Source organism: Gracilinanus agilis, chromosome 1 (genome assembly GCF_016433145.1).
Source record: "Gracilinanus agilis isolate LMUSP501 chromosome 1, AgileGrace, whole genome shotgun sequence".
NCBI lineage: Eukaryota > Metazoa > Chordata > Mammalia > Didelphimorphia > Didelphidae > Gracilinanus > Gracilinanus agilis.
In genome coordinates, this window is record NC_058130.1 from 786,250,201 (window position 1) to 786,264,220 (window position 14,020).

The window sequence follows — 14,020 nt, forward strand, 5'->3', positions numbered from 1 at the left end:
GCCACCACAGAGTGGGGATATGAGTATTTTTGTACAACCCTTTTTTATTAAATACTCTTTGGGATACAAACCCAATAGTGGTATTGTTGGATCAAAGGGCATGGATTCTTTTAAAGTCCATTGGACATAATTCCAAATTGAATGGCATGATATCTTTGCATGTGTAGAGAGAAGGAGATTTATATTCCATTTTGAAAATTATTGCATAAGATTGTTAAAGAGAGTGAAGTGTTTTTTTGTTTTTGTTTTTGTTTTTTTTTGCTTAGCATACAAAATTTACCAAGAATGATCATGTGATAGTGCATGCAAAATGATGAGAACAGCATATCTGGAAGGTTGCCCGAGATTCAGAAAATTATAACAATAACAGATGAATGACTTTTGGAAAGATAGAAAGGGCAATGGAGAAAGACTGTCTAATATGGAGGACAAAACATGCTAAGGCACAGGGTTTGAGTTGTAGTCTAGGAGCTAGACTCTAGTTGTAAGGAAGTTGGTCAGGTCATTTCTCCATTCTTTACTCATAACATGAGTTGTGAAGTATGAGAATCTTGGGCCTGCCTATGTCATAGGTCCAGTGTTAGGTTTCATTGTTATTATATGTGGAAGTCTTTTTAAAATCATCCATCTTGTAGATATGACCAAATGGTGTATCCAAAGACTGGTTCTGCTTGTTTAAGTTTAAAAACTCCTTTTAGCCTGGGTAAATAGAATAAAAATCAGTTTACTTTCTGCCATCAGAGGAAAGAACCTATAATGTTTATGTGTGTGTCTTTCCTCCTTCCTTCTGTGTTTATATCATTTTTTGTTTTCTTCAGAGGCAGAGACCAATTTTAAAGTGAAGGAGATGTCTACAAAGCTGAGGCTTTTTGTGGAAGGATTTGGCCCTCAAAAATGCAAGAATGAGCATCCCCATGACTTAATTTTGAGAGAAATCTGTGACTCTGATGTCAAGGTAAATAAAAATCTAAAGAGTGACTGTGAATTTGATGAAACTGCAGAGAAATTCAGCCACTATTCAGTCCTAAATCAGAATATGAAATTGACCTCAGGAAACGACTTTTGTCAGGATAATCAATACAGCAAATGCTTTCCTGAAGAAATAGGACTTGTTCAGTTGAATGAGAAACCTCATGAAATGCCCATGTATCAAGGTAATATAGGAGGAATGGCCTTTGGCCAGAGTTCAGACCTTATTAGACATCCAAAAAGTAAATGTGTCAAGATGGTTTCCATGAGTGATGAAGGTGGGTTGCAACCTATAAGTCAGAACTCTCAGCTTGCTGCACATCAGAGAATCCGTGATGGAGAGAAACCTTATGAATGTAAGCAATGTGGAAAGACTTTCAAACGGAGGGACGGTCTTGCTCTACATCAGAGAATCCATGATGGAGAGAAACCTTATGAATGTAAACAATGTGGAAAGTCTTTCAAACGGAAGGATGGTCTTGCTCTACATCAGAGAGTCCACACTGGAGAGAAACCTTATCAATGTAAACACTGTGGGAAGGCATATACAGACAAGAGATCTCTTGCTGCACATCAGAGAATGTACACTGGAGAGAAACCTTATGAATGTAAACAGTGTGGAAAGGCTTTTACACGTAGCAGCTCTCTTGCTACACATCAGTTAATACACACTGGAGAGAAACCATATGCATGTAAGCAGTGTGGAAAGGCTTTCACACAGAGGAGCAATCTTGTTCAACATCAGAGAATGCACACTGGAGAGAAACCTCATGAATGTAAACAATGTGGAAAGACTTTCAAACGGAGGGACAGTCTTGCTCTACATCAGAGAATGCACACTGGAGAGAAACCTTATGAATGTAACCACTGTGGAAAGGCTTTTACATGTAGTAGCTATCTTGCTGTACATCAGAGAATCCACACTGGAGAGAAACCGTATCAATGTAAACAGTGTGGAAGGGCTTTTACACATAACCGCTACCTTGTTACACATCAGCTAATCCACACTGGAGAGAAACCTTATAAATGTAAACAGTGTGGAAAGGCTTTCACAGTGAAGATCAATCTTGTTCAACATCAGAGAATCCACACTGGAGAGAAACCTTATGAATGTAAACACTGTGGAAAGGTTTTCAGGCAGAAGGGCCATCTTTCTTTACATCAGAGAATTCACAGTGGAGAGAAACCTTATGAATGTAACCACTGTGGAAAGACTTTTATGTGCAGTAGCTATCTTGTTGCACATCAGAGAATCCACACTGGAGAGAAACCTTATAAATGTAAACAGTGTGGAAGAGCTTTTACGCATAGCAGCTCTCTTGCTACACATCAGAAAATCCACACTGGAGAGAAACCTTATGAATGTAAACAGTGTGGAAAGGCTTTCACACTAAGAATCAATCTTGTTCAACATCAGAAAATCCACACTGGTGAGAAACCTTATGAATGTAAACAGTGTGGAAAGGGTTTCACAGTGAGGATCAATCTTGTTAAACATCAGCATATCCACACTGGAGAGAAGCCTTATGAATGTAAACACTGTGGAAAGGCTTTCAGGCAGAGGGGCCATCTTTCTTATCATCAGAGAATCCACGCTGGAGAGAAACCTTATGACCATAAAGAGTATTGAAAGGCTTTTATAGTACATCTCTTGCTACACATCAGCTAATGCACACTAGAGAGAAGTCTTATGAATGTAAACTGTGGAAAGGCTTTGACATAGAGGTGCCATCTTGGTGTGCATCAGAGAATCCACATTGGAGAGAAACCTTATGAATGTAAACATTGTGTAAAGGCTTTCACTCAGAGGAGCTGTCTTGCTGGACATCAGAGAATCCACAGTGGAGAGAAACCTTATGTAGGTTCACAATGTGGAAAAGCTTTCACAGTGAGGAGTAATTTTATTAAGCATCAGAATATCCATATTGGGGAGAAAGTTTATGAATGTCATCAATTCGGTTAGTCTTTCACATAAAGCCCCCACAGTTGCTTCATATAAGAAAATCTTCACTGGAGAGAAACCTCATGAGTGAGGTTGATCTTATATTTGCCACTTTTCGATTATTTAACATAAGAGAATCTACAATTGAGAGAAACTTTAGGAAGATGATGAATGTGGTAAGGCCTTCAGGCAACAATCATTTCTTATTCCTTTTGGATAGGAATCTTATTACTGTTCAGAAAGAAGAAAGACATTGAAATGGAGAGTCCAGAACTTGTTCAGTATAAGAAAATGCCTTCTGATCAGACCAGTTCCAGATGGATTCCCTCAAGGAAGGCTTTCATCCAGAGATCATCTCTTGCTTCATATCAGAGGATTCAATAGTGCAGAAAAACCTGATAAATGTGCTTAAGTTGTATGTGTTTTCCTCAGGATGAGGATGATCACTATTACCACGCATCTATTAGATTGGCTATTATGACAGAAAAAGAAAGGGATAAAAGTTTGAGTATATATGGGAAAGCTGAGATACTAATGAGCTATTGAGTGGAGTTGTGACCTGGATAGAGCAATTTTGAACTGAAAGTGTCAGAATGTATAAGGGGTTAAATTTATTTTTTTAAATTAAATTAATTTTTTTTTTTTTTACATTTTTAAACCCTTAACTTCTGTGTATTGGCTCCTAGGTGGAAGAGTGGTAAGGGTGGGCAATGGGGGTCAAGTGACTTGCCCAGGGTCACACAACTGGGAAGTGTGTCTGAGGCTGGATTTGAACCTAGGACCTCCCATTTCTAGGCCTGACTCTCAATTCACTGAGCTACCCAGCTGCCCACTAAGGGGTTAAATTTAAAGGATTGGACTGAATTATTTAAGAGTCTGGTTGCCAGGAATTTAATCGATTCCAGAACTATGTCAAAAGGACATTAAGAAACAAAAGGAAAAGCATCTATATGTATTTTTTTTTTAAATCCTTGTACTTCGGTGCATTGTCTCATAGGTGGAAGATTGGTAAGGGTGGGCAATGGGGGTCAAGTGCTTGCCCAGGGTCACACAGCTGGGAAGTGGCTGAGGCCGGGTTTGAACCTAGGACCTCCTGTCTCTAGGCCTGACTCTCACTCCACTGAGCTACCCAGCTGCCCCCCATCTATATGTATTTTAAAGACCCCAATACTTAATGCTGCTCTTTTTTTGGTGGCAAAAGAATGAGAAAATAAGAGGGAACATATCAGTTGGGAGCTGGCTGATTAAATTGTGTCATGTGATTGTAATGGAATAGTATTGTTTTGTAATTATTGAGGAGATAGAGGAGCTGGGAGAAACCTAGAATGACTTGAGAACTGATACAGACTGAATTTAGCAATACCAGGAGAAACACTGCACATTGTGATAGAAATATTTTATGCAGAACAACTGAATTGAGTTATTCTCAAGAATACAATGTTGCAAAACAATCCCCAAAGAACTCATAATTAAAACTTATCTTTTTCCGGAGAAAGAACTGATGAAATCTGAATCTATACCAAAGACAAAATTTTTTCACTTAAAATTTTTTGTTTGTTTGGATTCAGTTTCACAGAAGGATCAATATGGAAAAATGTTTTATGTGATTGGATATACAAAATTAATATAAGATTGCTTAACATCTCTTAAGAGTGGGCAAAAAATCCAAGACTCAAAATTTTTAAAAAATGTTGGATATTGTTTTTAAACATAATTGTTGTAGACAAATAAAATATGAAATGATGAAGAGTTGTACATTCAGTGGTGAACAACATTCTGGTATGAAGGAGGAGTTTACAAGTAGTAATTAAAGGAAGGGCTTCACTTTAAGCTCATACTTGACTATACACTAGACACATGCTAGAGATAAAATTCAGTGCCTCTAATTCACTAGGAGAGGCATTTTGCTGGAATACAGACTTCATAGACTTTTGCTCAGGGAGCCCTTATTAAATGCCCCAAATTTTATATTGTGCAAAAAATACTACAATAAGTACTTTTTCTCTGAAGTCCTAATACTTGTCATTCTTCCTCACTATTTGTTGGCATTCATCTATTACAATTTTTTTTAACCATTCCTGAGTAAATTGGCACTCACTTTTTTTTTTTTCCTGGCACATATAGATCTTACCAAATAAAATAAGAGTGCATAGGGAAGATAGGAAGGACTAGAGGACCTGATCCCTACTGTTCAGTCCATTCTGACCATGGACAGATGCAGTTGCCTGATTTCTTGGTGTGAGCAGAAGTCCAACCCCTTTGATGAAGTAATAAGGGAGGTTTTGAGGTCTCCAAGTGCACCTGTCTCTTGAAATATCAACAAATGGGGATTCAGGGAACATCCTAAGTTTGAGCTGTCAGACTAAAGAGAAACAGGACACAACTCCATTCATAAGCAACAGATAAGGCACCCTATTTTCTGGGAACAGTGGTAAAAGACATATTTTTTGCTTATGGGTATCCCATGTCCTCATTCAGAAACTGTTATCCTTGGAGAAATAGCCTCATTCTTCATTGGTTAAAATCTGAAAGTTACACAAGAACTCATTTTTATAAGCTGAACAAAGTCCTAATTATTCCTCCCTCTAAAAATTTCCCTCTAATCAGAGAGGCATTATAATGGAGGAGATAAGAATTTCATTTGCTCTTATGCTTTCAAGGAAATAAGGAGATTTAAGTAGATCTCTTCAATTGCTCTTTTCAAATATAGCCAATTAAGTTTAATGGGTTTTAACAATATCAATATCATACAATATTAAATGACACAGTATTATACATTTTTATATTTAATTTTGTGTAAAACTATTATAAATTATATTACAATAATTAAAACACATGATCTAGGGCTGATAAAATATGATTTTTTTTCAAAAGTGTATTTTTACAACTTTTAAAACAATTTATAATCTAGCAACATCCAGATTGTAAGATAAGCTGCTTTTCTATAGCATATCTTTATAAGGATTTGCCAGATTTTGCCTTTTCATAAGCAATATATTGAGTTTGAATCCTGAAATAGAACTATCAAATTACATAGATCTGCTTCCTCTTATAACTCTTTACGTTTCTAATACATCTAAAAACCTGTATAAGGCTATCTATTAAAGTGAAAATGACAGTAGAGGCAGCTAGGTGGCTTGGTGGATTGAGAGCCAGGTATAGTAGAGATGGGAGGTACTAGTTTCAAATCTGCCCTCAGACACTTATCTCTGTGAAACTGGGCAAGTCACTTAACCCCATTGCCTAGCTCTTACCGCTTTTGTGCCTTGGAAACAATAATCAAAATTGATTTCAAGAAGGAAGATAAGAATCTAAAAGATAATAATGAGAGCAATGTTAATTAATATTTATATAATGTTTGCAATAAACCAAATAGGATATATTAAACCTTATTGGTGCTTGTATTCCCATGTTACCCTTTAGTCAGGTGAAATTCCACAGTTAGTCAATTATACAAACTGGAGGAATCATATTTCCTATCAATTACAGTTCTTACTCAAAATTGTTAGCACTTTAAAAGAAAAAAGATCTTATATAATCACCAATAAGTATGAAAATTCCCAATAAAAAACAACCTTATCCCTATTTTCTTTCAAAGAGCAGAATCCATTTTTGTCCACATCTAAAGGCCTTATCAGAACTTTTGTGTTCATTTGATCCACTCCTAAACCTTTCTCTACCTATTTCACAGTCTTCAGGGAAGCAGTTTCACATTTAATCTTCCCCCCAGCCTCATGTGCCAACAATTTCAGCTGCAATTTTACAGAGTAACCATGTGAAGTTTACTACATGAAAATTGTAGTTGTCCTTCATAGCTTGATCTGAGTCTTCCCTTAACAATCACACTCTACATTGTTTATGTAAATAATTTTTCTATGCCACTGATTCTTTTTGATAAATGCTTACCTTCTATTTTAGAATCCATCCTGTGTATTGGTTTCAAGGCAGAACAATTGTACAGGCTAGGCAAGGGGGGTTAAGGTACTTACCTAGATTCATAGAGTTAGGAATTGTCTGAGGCCAGGTTTGAACTGAGGACCTCCCCCCTCTAGGTTTGGTACTGTATTCATTGAACCATCTAGGTGTCCCTATTACTCTAAATCTCACATTGGGGAAGGGATAGGAGACTCATAATTTTCAAGCTTTTTAAGTTCTACTCCAAGCTTCCCATTGTTGCTGGGTAGTTGTTTTCACCTCCTATCCTAGCTTTTCTTATCCCATATTAGCAAATGCTCAAAACATCAGATAAATTAGTAGACATTTTTCCATTATAACCACAGTGAAAGAAAATATGCTTGTCAAAAAGAACAGGAACCTTTTCAATCATTGAGCTTATATGCTACCTAAAAAACCATGTATTTAATTTGCATTTTCAGTAGTGGAAAACAGCTGCATAGCTTCACTAAATTTGCATTGATACCTGTTTTTTTTATTAGGTTATCTGAGCTGACTGTCTTAAAAATTTCTTGTACTGTGGTTGTTTTGGTTTACAACCCTAGCAGGTAAAATATGTAACTAGATTATATCAGGGTGGTAAATGGTCTATTGTTCACATCAGATAGAAACACTAATGAGAAAATTTCGTACTTGAGCTTATTCCAACCAATGAATTTCCAAGTATGAAATTATTTTCCTGGGTAGTGAGAACATCCAGTTAAATAGATGTAGTGTACTAAATCCGGCTACACTTCTTCCTGATTTGCCAAAGAATAGTGAACCATTACATGAGTGTGTCAAAATAGTAGATCTATTTCGGGGATGGATTTAAAAGACACTAATTGAAAATCCAGACGTGTTATTATTCACAGATGGATCTTCATATTTGTGTAATGGAATTAGATGTACTGGTGCTACAGTTGTCACAGAATTTGAGACACTGTTTTGGCTTGTTACATAGTAATCTTAGTGCACAGGGTGCAGAATTGGTGGCATTGAAGCAAGCCTGTCTAGCTGAGGGCAAAAGTGCTAATATTTATACAGACTCTTGATATGCATTCTCAGTGTGTCACGCAACAGGAAAGATCTGGAAACAACGAGGTTTTTTTTTTATTGCATGAGGAAAACCAATAGTGCATTCAGGAATAATAACTGAGTTGTTGGATGCTATCCAAAAGCCTAAACAGGTAGTGGTAATCCATTGCAGAAGTCATACTTGTGAGAGATTCAGTCTCTAAAAGAAATCATAGAACTGATATCACTGCAAAGTATAATGCCCAAAATGTTCTAACTTTTGTCATGAAGTTGTTAACAGTTGAGTCAAATGATTTGGAAAAAGTTTATGTAGACTCAAAAATCCAGACATGGAAAGATAAATTTGGAGCAAGGAAAGAATATGGGATATGGATTACTGATACTGGAAGACCATTGTTACCAAAAGATTTGTATACCTATTTGTGTCAAACCATTCACACAAAAGGTCATTTTGGTACACAAGCTGTTGTGGATTCCATCAGAAAACAATGGGTTGCTCCTGGAATAAGTGCTGCTGCAAATAAGATTTGTAATAGCTGTCTAGTCTGCCAAAAGTTCAATCAAAGTGCATTCAGAAAGAAAGGTTTGGGTGGTAGACCTTTAGCATATTGTCCATTCGAGAGTTTGCAAATTGATTACATCAGCATGCCTAAAGCTGGAAGACACAAGTTTTGTCTTGTAATTGTTGATAGACTAAGTGGCCTGAAGCTTTTCCATCTAATATCAATACAGCAAGCCTTGTGGTGAAAGTGTTACTTAAGGAAATGGTTCCTAGATTTGGAGTACCTTTTACCATAGATTCGGATAAGGGATCTCATTTCACTCAGGATATCCTTAGAAAAGTCTATCAGAATCTAGGAATAACACCTAAATATCATGTTCCTTATCACCCACAAAGTTCAGGTCAAGGGGAGTGTATGAATAGGGAATTCAAGACTATGGCAGGGAAACTCTGTGCTGAAACTCATCTCAAATGGCCAGATATTCTTCCCATAGCTTTGTTTTACCTATGTACAAAACCAAGAGCAGATCTACATATATCATTGTATGAAATGCTCTTTGGACATTCTCCATTACAGGCAAAGGTAAGACTTTATGCATCACGCTTAGGAGGAGATTGCCAAATTGCTTCATATTTAAGTGCATCACAATAAAGGCTAAGAGAATTACATGATATGGGAGTATTCAGTCTGGTCCTTCGGATTATTCTCTTCATAATTTTCAACTAGGTGATATTGTGTATGTGAAAAATTTTGCCAAGACATCAGCAACACAACAGAGTTGGGTTGGTCCTTATAAACTGATGAAGACTTTTTTTTTTTAATCAAAGAAGAGATTTAATCATGTAATTAATGGACTAAAGGTTCAAAAGAAATTTGGGTAATATAAATAATATCATAATACATAATCATATACATCCATCATTACACATAACCATCAAGAACTTCGGTGGAGAAAAGAAGAGAAAAGGAGAGGAGATTTCTTTAAAGGATCAGCATGAGAAGAAAGGAAATCTGGTAGGTATTCATATAACCAACAGTAACATATTACAGGACATAAAACATATACATAAAAAACTGGTTAGGGTACATTGTTCCATTAATGGAATCAAACGATGTATAAATACTAATAAAGTTAGAATTAGCTATAAGATAAGTAATTACTAACAAAAGGATATTTAGTTAGGATTTAGTTAGACTAATATACTAATAATATAGGAATAGTTTAGGAGAGTATTGAGATAGGATGTCTAGATTAAGAGTTAGAGGATAAGATAAGATAAGGTACAAAAATACATTATACTACAATACAACATAAAAATGCATTACATGAACATAACATGCTACAGATCATACATCACAATCTTATATAGATATGTAAACAAGTAGTGTATATGCATTGCAAATTGTATTATATGTATTGCTTGTATGTAACGTGTGTAAATATGTATACTTGATATATGTAAATTATACATACATGTATATATTGGATGCATGTATTATATGTAAATTCTGTGTGTAGTTAATTAAGTTACATAAGACAGTTTTATGTAAAAGTTTGGTTTTCTGTAATTTAAAAATAAGTGTTTACATCTTTATCTGTTTAAAATGTAATTTGCATAAGTAAGTTTAATGTTTTGGTTTAACTTTATTGTAAATACTTATGCAATGTTGTATTAAATATACATTTTTCAAATTTTTGTATTTTAATAGTTAATAGACTTCTGTATTAGTTATAAGGGCTTTATTTTACTGTTTTGCATGAAGTTTACGTTTGTATTTCAATTTTGCTGTTAATTTTCTTGAAAAATTTTTTTGTATTTGTTACCTTTGTACTTTGAACTATATAATTGTTTGTAGTATATTTCCTTTTACTTTTCCTTGTTGAATCCCTAGAGTAAGGTAGTGGTAAATAAGATAAGATAAAGTAAATGTAGGTTGTTTATTATTTTGGGTTAGAATTTTAGTTAACTCTTAGTGCACAAATACCAAAATATTGTGTGGAACACTATTTTGGCTTTGTGCAAAGGGGGGGGGTACTGTTATAGGAAATTTATAGATACGACTTATTATAGGTAGTGTAAAAGCAGACCCAGCAAAACCTGGCAGAAGCTGAAAATTCCAAACCTGGAATTGTTGGCAGGTGCTTTTCCACAGAGACTAAGAGAAGTTGATAGTTTTGCCCTGGAGGAATGAGGAGTAGTGTTGGTGGCTGTGGCTATTGGTCAGCTAGCCTGTGGACTTATTTTGGGATCTTGGAAAGAGGAGCTAATTTTTTTTAAACATTAATATTCATTTTTAACATGGTTACATGATTCATGCTCCTACTTTCCCCTTCACCCCCCCCCCCCGCTCTCCCCCCACCCATAGCCGATGCACATTTCCACTGAAGAGGAGCTAATCTTGAATTCACTGAGGGAATCTTCAATCAAAATACTAGATTGAGTTAGGTGTTTTTCTGGTTTGGTGGACAACTACAGAAAGCCCTATTCTCCCAAGCTGATTTCCTGAAGTGTTCCTGAGACCTGAGTCATCGTGATACCATCCTTAGAAGTGCTCTGTGACATTCCCAATTTCCCCTGCCTTGTCAGCCCTGCCTGTGCTGGCTGCTTTGTAGTTAGTTTAGTGAAGCCATTTTCCCTTATCCCACATTCTACCAGTTGGCCCATAGGATTAAGTTGACAGTTGATCCTCTTACCTCCTTTCCTGCCCTTGTTACTTATTAAAAACCCTCATAATAAAACTTCCTGGTATTCTCCTTCCCAGTCTACAAGGACCCACTGATAATTTAACCTGTTTCCTGGCTGTGTTGGTTGCTCTTACTATTTGTTTCCCCAACTAAGTGTGATAGTGTGTTACCTCTCCCTAATCAGTTGTGGGATACTTTTTACCCAGCTGTACTGGTGTTTTCCCTCTACTTCCCTCCCTATTTCCCCATTCCCAAAAGTCACTTATTTCAGTTACCTATGTCAGGGTGCAAATTGAAAGAATCCACTTATCAACTCCTTTTAGGACCTCTTTTAGAAGTCCTAAGATAAAAACTTCTAGAAACTTTATACTAAAATAGAAGACCTCTCAGTTCAAGGAAAAAAACATTACAAGCAAATAGTGAAAAAACTCAGGAATCATAGATTCAAAGTCAGGATAAAACAATATTTAGAAATACCTATATTTAAAGGATCAGAAGGCCTGCAATGTGATAATCTTGAAGGCAACTAGGATTATGAGGAAGAATAGCCTATTCGGCAAAGTTCAGTATAATTCATCAAGAGAAAAAATGTGGAATTAATGAAATAAAGGACTTTCAAGCATTCCTGATGAGCAGACATGAGCTGAATGAAAATGTAACTTTTGAATATAAAACAGGAATGGTAAATAGGAAAAAAAGCATAAGAGATATAGTAAAATTAAAATATTTATATTACTACATGTGAAGAGGATACTTGTAAACCTTAAGATCATCATTATTATGGAATAATGAACTCCCTAAAAATGACCCAAGACCAGACGTATTCACAACTGAATTCTACCAACCACTTGACAATTTCAATACTATATAACAGAGAAAAGGCAAAGTTCTGTCAAATTCTACCAAAGTCACATTATTACAAAAATATGGTTTTGGTCACTAAACAAGGGAGAGCAAATACAGGAAAAAATCATAAACCAGTTTTTCTAAAGAATATTGACTTTAAAATAGAACTTTAAAAAAATGATTAATAAGCTGATTACAATAGTATATCAAAGAAAATTCTAACCGTGTGTGGGATTTATACTAGGAAAGAAGGGTTGGTTCAACATTGGGAAGGGAGGTCCTAGGTTCAAATTTAGCATCAGATCCTTCTCAGCTATGTGACCTTAGGCAAGTCATTTAACCCCCATTGTCTTGCCCTTATCACTGCTTCAGCCTTGAAGCCAACATACAATATTGATTCTAAGATGGAATTTTTTAAAAGAAAAACTGCAAGATAAATTTTGTCAAATTCCTGATTATGCAGCGACATGGATGCCTATGATTACAAATTGAACAAGTCTATCTCCCTAGCCATCGGAGCAGCTATTCAAGCTTCTCGTCCTAATATTCCCCGGAATTGTTTCAGATGCGGGCAATCTGGCCATTTCGCCCGCGAATGCTCCTCTAATTACAATCCTAGGCAGGCTCCCGCACTCCCCCCGGCCAATTGGCCACCATTTAGAGTTTGCCCTAAATGTCGGAAGGGTCGACATTGGGCTCGGGAGTGCCGGTCTTGACCTGCCCTTCCCCCGATGCAAGGAAACGGGATGCGCGGCTCCTACGGGAGCCCCTGCCCAGTTCCCTTATTCGAGCCACAGCAGGCGGCGCAGGCCTGGACCTCTGTGCCACCTCCACCCGAATATTAACTCCTGAAGAAGGTCCGATAGTCATCTCTACTGGCGAATTTGGACCGCCGCCCCCTGGCATGTTTTTCCTGGTCATTGGCAGAGCACTCACCACCTTGCAAGGTGTAGTGGTGCACCCCACCCTTGTCTACAACAACTACACAGGGGAGATAAAACTTATCGTAGAATCTCCACATGGCCCCGTTACTATCCCAGCCGGTAGGCGCCTGGCTCAAGCCCTACCCCTTCCCATGATTGGAAACTTTCCCACAGTAACTCAAAAACGGGCCCCTTCCTTACCCGGCTCCTCCAACATCTATTGGGTACAACAGCTTACCGAATCCCGACCCACTCTTCAATTAAAGATTGAAGGAAAAACCTTCATGGGATTGTTAGATACAGGGGCAGACTCCACTGTTATTTCCCAGGCCCATTGGCCCCGAGCTTGGCCCCTTCAACCCTCATCTACTCACTTGTCAGGAATAGGTCAGGTCCAAGACACACTCCAAAGTACTAAGCTCCTTAATTGGCAAGATACTGAGGGTAATAGTGGTACTACTCACCCCTACGTAGTCGTGGGACTCCCCGTTAATCTCTGGGGCAGAGACATTCTGGCCCAGATGCGGCTCTTTATGGTTAGCCCTAGTGATGCTGTTACCTCCATGATGCTAAAATCTGGATACCTCCCAGGAAAAGGCCTTGGAAAAAATGAACAAGGCATTTTACATCCAATATCCCTCCCAGCCCAAACCGATAAAAGAGGACTTGGATCAAAAATTTTTCATAAGGGCCACTGATCCCCCTGCAATCCAGGCTGATAAAATTACTTGGAAGTCTGATTCTCCTGTCTGGATTGATCAGTGGCCTCTAACATCTGAGAAGGTTCAAGCTGCCCTAACGCTAGTGCAGGAGCAACTTTCTCTTGGACACCTTGAACCTTCTACTTCCCCCTGGAATACACCTATCTTTGTTATTAAAAAGAAATCAGGGAAATGGAGACTCCTACAGGACCTACGCGAAGTTAATAAAACCATGCTTCCCATGGGGGCCTTACAGCCAGGTCTCCCGTCCCCGACTGCCATCCCAAAAGGGTTCAGCAAAATTGTCATTGATATTAAGGATTGCTTTTTCTCAATTCCTCTTGATCCCTCCGACAGCCCTCGCTTTGCATTCTCCATTCCCATAGTCAATCACATAGGGCCTAACCCTCGATTTCAGTGGCGTGTACTTCCGCAGGGAATGGCTAATTCCCCTACACTATGTCAAAAATTTGTTGCTC

The 14,020-nt window shown here is 37.4% G+C and overlaps 1 protein-coding gene across 1 annotated transcript; it reads left to right on the forward strand.

The window, feature by feature from the left end:
• The first annotated feature begins 1,168 nt into the window (after window positions 1-1,168).
• LOC123230464 (zinc finger protein 420-like) lies at window positions 1,169-2,599 on the forward strand. The gene has a single exon (XM_044656616.1). The coding sequence runs from the start codon at window positions 1,169-1,171 to the stop codon at window positions 2,597-2,599; it is 1,431 nt and encodes a 476-aa protein (XP_044512551.1).
• Window positions 2,600-14,020: the final 11,421 nt, after the last annotated feature.

Bases quoted from the DNA above. Each gene is read 5' to 3' on its own strand.
- LOC123230464 (XM_044656616.1), top strand. From the start codon at position 1,169: ATGGCCTTTGGCCAGAGTTCAGACCTTATTAGACATCCAAAAAGTAAA.